Source organism: Neltuma alba, unplaced genomic scaffold, assembly GCF_004799145.2.
Source record: "Neltuma alba isolate B1F8T4 unplaced genomic scaffold, ASM479914v2 tig00012074_pilon, whole genome shotgun sequence".
Lineage (NCBI taxonomy): Eukaryota > Viridiplantae > Streptophyta > Magnoliopsida > Fabales > Fabaceae > Neltuma > Neltuma alba.
Window position 1 is genome coordinate 154,395 of NW_021636635.1, and position 10,853 is coordinate 165,247.

Sequence of the window (10,853 nt, forward strand, 5' to 3'; positions counted from 1 at the left end):
ATAATTAGGACCGGAGGTAATATATTCAGTTTGCCAAAAAATATTCCGACATATCATTGTAGTATTGAAAAGGAAATCAAGTTATTACCAATATATATAAATAGTAAGTCTAAGAAAATGTAACAATTAATTGGTGTAATTATAGATTTAAAAAAAAATTAAGTGAATGTTATAGAATATAAATCTTGGCTGTCCTCTTGGTTTAGTAAATGTTACTAAATATTATTAGACTATGTGAAAAAGTTAATATAAATTTTGGTCTTTTAAGTTTGTCTTTAATTTGGTTTTAATCTTTCAAATTTTAAACTATAGGTTTTAGTCATTCAATTTTTTTTATTTAAAATTTAATCCTTATAACTCAATAAAAACTAGAATTATTTTACCCATAAAATATCAAAACCTATTATTTAAAATTTGAGGAGTCAAAACTAAAATAAAAACAAATTTAAAAGATTAAAAATTATATCAACCCTATATGAAATGTAAATCTTGTATGAGAATGTGGCTGCATCTAAACAAATACACAAAAGGACTCTCATGCTCCCCCGAGATACGAACTGCAGAGAACAAGTCTTCGTCCGGTTCCATGTACAGGATCCTAACCCACACCTGTTCCATCTCTTTATCACACACACACACACATCAATCTATAGTTCTATACACAAACACCCACACACACTTGCCACTTGCTGCTTACATTCAACACACATGAAACATTAACCAAACTAAATTGGTATATTATTTCTGATTTATGATGTAAATATAAAAGTTAGTTGACTAATTTAAAGAGATTAAAAAAAATTAAGTTAGTTATTTATAATAAATATGTGTTATTTTTTTTAAAATTTGACTAGAATTACTATTATTTAAAAAATTATCATTAAAAAAAATACAAATATAAAAGAGAAAATTTATTAAAATCTTATAGTTAGGATCAAAATAAAAATCAAATAAAATTTTATATTAAAGATTAAAATAATACTTAGTACACACTCCGTCTATCTCTCTCTATATATATACCTGCAACTGCCTAATTAATCTTAAAATTAAAACAAAAAATCAATGTCTGATAGAAATTAACGTGACACAGTAATCGGCCGCAGCTACGGTATATAGATTGATAGTTGAAGCTTAAAAACAGAACCTGAGAGCTTAAATACAAACGCCCGGCTACTTCCTTTTCCTGATACAGTGATTTTTCCTCACCTTGTCAACTATGAATGTCGCCATCTCTTTCTTCCCCACCTTTTTCTCCGCAATCTCCTTTTCTTTGGTTGTCGCCGCCGCTGCTACGTCCTCTTTCACCAGCTGGCTTCCTTTGCTGTCCCCCCATGGACTCCCTATAGGCTGACTTGGCCCGGTTGAAGCATCAGAAGCCATAGAGTCATCGCTTTCTTCATCTTCTGCACCAGCGCCACCTTTCCTGTCTTCTCCTCCTTCCTCATCATCATCATCACTGTGATCACCGTCATCATCGTGCGTGGGGGAGCCCAGATATATGGTCCATCCAGATTCACAGCTGTGACATTCTTCTGCAGCTCCTACCATCTGGGAATGGGATGGCTCCATCTGGTTACGAGATCAACAAAACCAGCTGAGAAAAGTCTGTTCGTTAGTCTGAGATCCGTGAGAACCATTTTTCTTAAATAAGAAGAGCGGTAGCGACTTTTTCTAGCTACACTCCATGATTATATTATTTATCACTTTCATCATTTTCTCTGATCTCAACCAGAAAAGATGCGCCCAGATCGCAGTTCAACATAAAGCCACTTAAGATGTCACAATCTCTTTTAATGCACCAACCTGGAAATCTAGACTCCCGGCCTATTAATTTTTTCCTGACTTGATGAACATCACTGAGCAGCTAGCTAGCAGAAGACAGCTAGAAACTGTCGATGAAAGTGAAATCAAATAACCGAGATATCTCGTTACAAAGAGCATTTTCTGGAATTTGAAATAAATGAGGGACATGTGGAGGTGCCTCGATCACTGAGTTTTTCGTGAGGGGAAGCTGCAATCATCATTATTTTTTCTGCATCGGTAATTAAGATGGAGGACATGCTTTAAATGCAAAGAACAGATTGGCAGAGACCATACCATACGGAACTGGAGAGAATATAAGACCCTTGCTTCAAAAAGCACATTCAACACCTGATATGGCTTTATCGATAGCAACTTCACCTTCCTCGACGGCTTTTTCAATTCTGGAAATCTGCAGAATCCAAAACAGGATATTAATTAAAGCCTGGCTGGCTCAGCTGGTTTTATGCAGCTCTATGTATCCTCCTCAATTGCTTGTACTGTTTTCCGCGTTACTTGGTAGTGACTAGTGATCACATCAAAGCTTTTCTTTTCAAGGAACGCACATAGGCAGCGGACGAATTTGATTCAAGCTTTTATCAAGTCCTAGACATGTAGGTTTTAAATGCGGTGTGAAATTGTTTTGTATGACAGTTATTGAATGGCCACGACGCGCGTGGTAAGTTCCCCAGAGTTTATTTGATTTGGAGGATTTACTGATGTTTGGGTCAAGTTGGTCAGGACCACAAGGCCACAAGGGTATCAAATCTGTACCACTACTTCATTCTCAAAACTCGAATTTAAGATCTCTAGTTACGCTTGCACAGTACTTGCCAGTATTAGGCACAATAAAAGAATTAGCAGACAAATTCTTTTAAATATAAGGTATGTTTTAAATATTTGAAAGACAGATTTTTTTTTTACTAATATAAGCTGGTCTTCATATGAGCATAGGTAGAGTGTAAGGATTAAATTTACTGAATATATTATTTGTTACGATGAGATGCCTCACAGTGAACAAGTTAGAAAGTTTGTTTTGGTAATTTGCAGTGGGTTGGAAGTGGGCGAGGCCCTCCATTGGATAGGGCCGTAATATATGGGGTCAAATAATTTGCGTACATATTGTTCGCTCTCTTACCGATTGAGCAGAATACTCTGGGCAGAAACTCTGGGCAAAAAAGAGAAAAGGATATAAATATATTACTCCCTCCGTTCCTTTATAAGAGACATTTGATGCTTATGGCATGTCCTATATATAGAGACACTTACAAGTTGTCTCTACTTTTTTGTGATGATTTACTATTTTACCCATATTTATTATCTCAACTAACACTCTCTCCCCCTCCCACTTCTCTTCTTTTAATAATTTAATTGTCTCTCTCATACTCTCTCTCCTATTAATGAGGGTATTTTTGGAAAAAAATTATACTTTTTACACATTAATTGTTCTTAACTAATTTTAACTGTTTTTTTGATCACGTACTTCGGTTATTTGTCTCTTATAATAAGAAACGGAGGGAGTATTGATTTATTAAATTAAAATATTTATTTTATTAGCTGACAATTGTTATGCCTAGTAGCTGACATTAAATTATATGGGAATTGAAACACTACATTAATATAATTTTCTTTGATGTTCAATTCGTTGGTAGATAATGTTAAATTAACTATTGCGACATATTTTAGAAATTGTATGTTCTTTATTTTCCCCCCCAAATTCACATCATCATGCATAACTCGTTGTCTTATACGGTGTAAGAATTTCGTTAAATATTATTAATAATAAACATAAAAAATAAAAGCCTTATAATTTTATACATAAATGCTCTATCTATCCACTTCTATAGATTACACCTAAATTAAGAGTTAATGTGTAAATTTGTCTCAAAAAATTTTTACTCAGGAGCATTGGGCACTTAAAAAAAATTTTTTGTGCAAATTTGTCCCAAAAGTTTAAAATTGTAATAATAATGATTATAATTAAAAAAATAATATGAACTATTAAAATAGTGACATTGACAGTTAACATTTTTAATAATAACTTTACCATGATTTTAAATTTTCAGGGCAAATTTTAATAAACCAAACAAGGGAATGGATTTAAATCTGTCATAGGCTCACACCAAACATACCTCTAGCCTATGTTTGGTAAGAGGAAAAATGAGGAAAAGGGAAGAGAAGAAAAATTTTATCGGGTTCCATTTGAAAAATTGGAGAAGTGGAATTATAAAATCTTAATAAAAATAATATGTAGGATAAAAGAATAAGAAAAAAATAATTACCGCTTCTTTGATTTTTCAAATCAACCTCATAAAATTTTTTTCTCATCATTACCAACCAAACAGATCTGAGAAGCCAAGTGGGAGAAGCTTCTAATTTGAGGGAATGAGGAAGCAACCCCACACAACATGCACGCAGAATAATGCGTAGTTAGCTAAGAGGACACCAATGGTCTCCACCAATATATATATTCTGATATTCTCGATCACATTTTCCCTCTTTTGCTTTTATACTCCTCCAGTCCTTATTATAAGACCCAATTTGACTTTTTATTTGGTCCTAATTATAAGACCCAATCCATTTTCTCTCTTATATTTATGTATTTTTTCCACGATAATCCTTCTAATAATGATAGTTTTAGCCAATATACTTAATTAGCAAGGATATTTTAGGAATAACAACACTTATTTATTATAAATAACCAACTTAACTACTTCCTTAATCTCCTCAATAAGTCAATTGGGTCTTATAATTAGGACCGGAGGAGTATATATATATATATATATATATATTCCTATTTCCTAATCCCTCGTGCCCACCTCTCTCCTACGCACATCGGACGAATTAAGAATATGTGAAAAATACCCTCACACCCCACAAACAACTCAACAAAAACTCACATTCTTCATGCTTTTAAAAATTAAGAGACGGAACGGGAGGTTTGATTATAAGTACACAAAGCCATATTGAATAACGTAACACGTCAGTGAATTGATTTCATGTAATTGCAATCTCCCATACATTCATGCATGGCAATAAAAATGGAAATCAAAATGATCTCATGGAATGGCTTCATGAGTATATATTTGGTATATATGTCAAGTAAAAGCATGCACATTTATGTTTATAAGTTAGATAATACTCCATCTAAGTCACCATTACCTGCCTCGATCGCCAAGATTAAAAAATAATTTAAAACAATTCAAACTATTAAATTTGTCAACAAATAGTGTTATATTGATCTTCAAAAATACTCCCATTTAATGATTAAAATGCCACCATTAATTAGATTGAATAGGTTTTCTCTTATTTTTTGAAATCTAATTACTAGCAGAGTAGTCCTTGAGGACATTGTCGGAACAAAAATTTTATTCCTCTCTACATTTCGATAGGTGACTTATTTGGACCGCCATCCTCTTTTTTCTCAGGAGAAACGACTGGGTTCCCCCAAAATAAATCATGTAATCACTTAAAAATACTAATAACAACTTAACAGCATCATTTAATAATTACGAGTACATGATTTTTTTTAGTAATTATATTTATTTTTTAGGACTACACAATAAATTTCCTTTTTCCATCATTGGGGTAAAATATTTTTTAATCTATTCAATCAGAATACAGTAAAATATTGAATTTCATTTTATTGAATTATGAAAATATTTTTAAAATTTTAAATAAATAATTTTTATTTACCACCGATAGAATGAAAAACGTAAATATTCATTATTTCCAAAATATTCTGCTAATAAAAATGTTAAATTTCATTTTTCTTATAGCGTATTACTCGTATAGAATTTGATATGCGCTCAGAAAAGAGAAAATATTGTCATTTTAATTTGCGAGAGATAATTTATATTTTATGTTAACTACAAATGATTGAGGGCGTTATAAGAAGGATATCGATATAAGACAATAATAAAAACGTTTTTTTATTCATGAATGAGAGTTTCTTTATGCATGTATGTATGATTGTATATCGTAGGTGCACATGTACAATTCATACCAACTTAATTATTGTCAAATCTATCATTTATGAGACTAAATTAAGCTAAGGTTTAATTTAATTACAGCACTACAGGCAAAAAAAGTTAATTACAGTATTAGAGTTGTACGGGCCTTGAAATGACAGTCGGATCATCCTAGAGAAGTCACGAAGATCTTACATTGGTAAGGCACCAAATAGATTTAAAGGAGATATTAGTGACAGGCGAAATCGATTTATATTATTTACAAGTTAAATTTGCATACTAAAATTGCCAAATATTCGTATTTAGAAAGTTAAAGTTATAATTATGAAATTTTTTGAGACTTAATTATTACTATTACATAAACTTTCGGAGACCTACCCATAACTAATATTCTTACTTAGAACATGGTTAATTTTCCTTAGATTTAATTCGAAAGGAGACATTTTAGTTTATATAATAGTAATATAGGCTGATGGAATAATAAAGTTGTAATAAAGTTATAAAATGAGATGCAGTATAATTTGAATAATTTATTTCCAGCTTACACTTAAAAAGAAAGCCTAATTCCAAAAAAATAGCCTATTAGGAAGGAGATTCTTTTAAACTTGGTAAACACTACACTACGTATGAAGCACCTCAATGTGGGACTTATAATAGAGCATTCCCTCAAGAGCCGATGTCCCCAACAGCTCCGTTTTATGGTACTTCACTCAGTCTTTTTACTGGTCAAAACCCTCCGCAAGTCAACTCTCAATAAAAACACTAATGTGATAAGTACAAGCTTAAAAGGAGAGTTTAATTTTAAAAGACTAACCGGGGAATAACCTTTTGAATTTTTAAACTCTACCACACTTGTAAAGCTCCCAACGTGTAACTCATAACATTATTTGTCATGTAGCTAAGAATAGAAGAGAGAGACTACATTTAAATTTAAAAAGAAAGAAAGCTGTGAAGAAAACCTGTGAATCGTATTAGCTGGAAATGGCAGTCGAAAACGTAGTGGCAGGCCGATTCAGACTAAAAGGAACACAGAGGAGAGAGAGAAATAAATGTGGCTGATTTTGGTGCTCATCGAAACTGGCTATTGATGAAGCGTGGAATAAGCCTAAGGCTAAGGTTGGAGATAGAAAATCCAATATAATAGAAATCCCACAGTACAAGAACATAACGGCCATGCGTGCTTAATAATAATAATGCTAGCTTAGTATCTGACAAGGAGGGACTGGCTCGCTATTACACGTACGTACGTTTTCTTAAGGAATGGAGATTTGAATTTATATAGAAAGTGACTTTTTGATGATCAAACATCCATTTCTTATACTTCTATATATTACAGATAACACAAAATTAAGATCCATCATCACACACACACACGCACCAGTCTTATCTTTTTTAATTGTCACTTGTACCTTTTTTAGTGCTTCATTTCTAATTCTGTCCCTACTAAATAAAGGAGCAAAGGTGAAAAGGGAGAGAGAGAATGTGTGAGAAAAATATATACTGGCATTTAATATGGATAAAAATAAAAGATTTTATATATTTAATGATCTCTATGGTATGTGAGGAACTACTAAAAGTAACAATTAAAAAGAACCATAGTGGTATAGTACTCTCTTATCTCTTATTATAAGATCTAATTTTTTGAATTGGTTTGTCGCTATTTATAATATCCTTTTTGGGTTTGTCTAAACAATAAATGTATTTTTACCTATTTTACTCCTAATTAATATACTCTCTCTCATTGTCTTTCTCCCATATATTCTCTCCCATTTTTTTTACTCACACCTATCCACTTATAAATAAGGGCAAGGGCGTATTTGGAAAGAAAGGGGTACATTTCCAAAATATTTATTTGTTTTAACTAATTTTAACAGTTTTCTTAAACTACATAATATAGTTAAGTGAATCTTATAATAACGGACCAAGAGAGTATATAAGAGGGATAGTGTGCATGGTCTAATTAATTATAAGTAGGTAAGTACTTACATACGTACAGACAAACTGTATTATTAAAGAATTGTTTGAAAAGAAATCAAATTATGATTTTAAAAGTAATTTTATAGTATACAAAATAAGTATATGAGAAGGGTTTTGTCTTAACTTGCATAAAATCGTTTTTTAAAAATATTTTTTTGTGATTGCCAAACAGTCCCTAGATAAGATACCAGTTCATGGATTTCATGTAAACTCAATTGCAATTGATCCCACGTCTGCTTCCTCAAATATATTCGTGGCAATAAACCTGGGAATGAAAGTTAAAAAGAAAAAGAAAAGAAGAAGACATAAATCAAAATGATCTAAGTATATGTATGTATGTATTTTTGGCATGGCAAGTAAAAATGTGGATATTTATATGCATGTTTAGCAAACATACAAGTGCTGATAATTGAGAGTTTTTTCCCGGGGGGTGACTTATGGTCCTGTTGACCAAATACTCCCCCGTCTTTTATTATAAGGAACATAAGACTCTATTACGTAGATTAAAAAATTAATTGAAGATAATAAATAAGTAAAAATTAGAAGTTTTTGTTTTCAAAATACCCTTATTTACAGGGGAGAGAGTACAAGAAAAAGAATAATTATGAAAGAGAAAAAAATGTGTGATGGAAAGAGATGGTGGTTTGGGAAATGAGACAATAAATATATATAAATATTAAAATAAGTAATTAATGGGGACCAAAAAAAAATTTGCTATAAAAATTTAAAACAACTTACAAATGTTACTTATATTTAAGAATAAGAAGAGATGGTAGTTGTTGTTTATAAAAAGAGAAGGAGTGAGTGACACTTTAGTTTGGCGTACTGCAGTGTATGAATCTGAAGGGCACACGTAAATAGAACGCACGACGACGTCGGTGGGTGATTGGCACCGAAGGATCGAACACGTACGAGCGAGAAAGCACTCAATGAAGGGGTCCAACACCAGCCAGCCTGGTGGGGGGTTAAAGCAGGCATTATGGAAATGTGATTTTCAGACGTTGATGATCGATGGATTGTGGACTGATCAAGTTGGAATTGGCATTCAGCGACAGATCAAATCCAATGGAAATCCCCACAAGAATATAACGCCCATGCACGCACATACACACACATACACGGAACTCACAAGTTGCAGTTTACTTCTGAGGTGACTCGCTCGCGAGCAATATATAACAATTCCTGGTCCATCCTCCAGCTATATATGCATGGCTCATATTTTTCCGCTCGTTCATATATTTATAGCATCATTATTATTTACATGCACTTGTATATTTAAGAATCCACATGAAAGCGTCTTCACGTTATCATGTCGTCCCTCATCACGCAGTAGTGACCGAACATACGTACTTAAGCTCAAGTATTATTCTCATATTTGCTTTGCCTGCGAGATTCGATCGCGAAAGGCACTTCTGATCGATCATCAAAACTGAAAACCACGCCCCTCCATATATATACACAATATGTTGGCTAAGTCTAGCCCACATGTCTCTTCTCTAATATTCTGTGTTATTGAATTGCAAACCCTCCTCCTACATGTAATTAATGCACAACACAGGAAACACCGAAAACAATCCCCCCTTCAATCGAATTGATATTTAAAGATATTTTTGGTTTATCTTCGTTGGACTTGGGCGTGCGGCTGATGCGCGTTGAGGTTTAATTGATTTTTGTTCGAGTTACGAGCCTGGATCGAACCTTCTTCTTCATGGTCAACAGGCTAGCTAGAGAAGAGTGTGTGTGTGTGTGTGTGTGTGTGTGTGTGTGATTAGGAGGACCATTTGATGCACAGAATGATGCGTGCGATCTCTCTAAAGTAGGGCGACGGGCTTATAAGATGACCTCAGAAAGCTTAAAAAGTAGATGCTTGTGATTAGTCATCTCTTAATTATAAATAGCCTGTGTAGGTGCGTGCGAGTGTGTATTCAATCAAACATAAGATGATCAGATGCATGGTCTAATAATCCATATCTATCTACATGACAAAAACATGTAAAGAAAACTTTTGATCATTATATGTGCTCCCAGTTGTGCGGTTAAAAAACAAAACATTTATTTGTTCCCTTATGGTTGGATATTCTGGTTCCATTTTGGCAAGTGAATTGCATGAGACGAGGGACAAGTGCGGAAGTCTTATATATATGACGAAACAGGGAAAGAACCTTCACAAGTCACCAGCGTACACAAAAATCGTAGCCCCACGACGAGACTGCATCCATCAATCGGCTTCAACTCAGCAGCAGCATTAATAACATGCTTCATCTTCGACTCATGAAGAGCTCATCATCATCACCAGATGAATCTGTTGACGAGTTTCTGAGGAACAAGAGGAAACACATCAGCAGCAGCTCCGAAGATTCGAGAGAAGGATGGAGAAGGTTGAAGAAGGAAAGCAAGAATGGATCGTCAGTGTCAACCAGTCTGAAGCTGTACGAGGACCCGTGGAAGATAAAGAAGACGCTGACGGAGAGCGATCTGGGAATCCTGAGCAGGCTGCTGCTGTCGGCGGACATGGTGAAGAATCACATGTTGCCTATGCTGGGGGGCGAGGACGCAAGAGCCGTAGAGAGCGAAGAAGGAGCAGAGGTTAGGGTTTTGGACATGGACACCAAATCCATGCACCAGCTGATGCTGAAGCGGTGGTCGTCTTCAAAGAGTTATGTTCTGATCGGCAAGTGGAGTCAGGATTTCGTGAGGCGGAGGGAATTGCACAAAGGTGATGAGATTGGCCTCTACTGGGACCCTTATTCTTCCCTCTTTAACTTCTGTGTTCTTAAGCGCGCTAATTGTCCGTAGTAAAATCTTCAAAAATCACACACCCTCTCTCTTTCATATATTAGATCCATGCCTGCCCCTAGGAATAAAAGTGCTTCTGTTCTGTTGCAATAATCATCACTAGCTTCTTCTTGCATCAATGCTCTGTTTCCATCGAATAATATAATATAGTACATTCCTTAATTTTCTCCAAATGTAAAATGTACGATGTTCTTCTAGCATTTGTAAAGTGCTGTACGTTCTTTACATTAATTGCTATACTAACAATTCCCCATATATGCTACCTAAAGTTATTAATTTAAAAACTAGTTTCACATTCAATTTAGTTCT

The 10,853-nt window shown here is 34.0% G+C and overlaps 2 protein-coding genes across 2 annotated transcripts; one reads left to right on the plus strand and one right to left on the minus strand.

The window, feature by feature from the left end:
• Positions 1–1,158: 1,158 nt before the first annotated feature.
• Positions 1,159–2,131, minus strand: LOC114721906 (uncharacterized). Its single transcript, XM_028907797.1, has 2 exons — positions 2,098–2,131; positions 1,159–1,569 (listed from the first exon to the last, which is right to left on the minus strand). Exons 1-2 carry the CDS (start codon positions 2,098–2,100, stop codon positions 1,171–1,173), a joined length of 402 nt encoding a protein of 133 aa, XP_028763630.1. The 5' UTR covers positions 2,101–2,131; the 3' UTR covers positions 1,159–1,170.
• A 7,662-nt stretch (positions 2,132–9,793) lies between these two features.
• Positions 9,794–10,646, plus strand: LOC114721928 (B3 domain-containing protein At2g33720-like). Its single transcript, XM_028907821.1, has one exon. The coding sequence runs from the start codon at positions 10,002–10,004 to the stop codon at positions 10,542–10,544; it is 543 nt and encodes a 180-aa protein (XP_028763654.1). The 5' UTR covers positions 9,794–10,001; the 3' UTR covers positions 10,545–10,646.
• Positions 10,647–10,853: the final 207 nt, after the last annotated feature.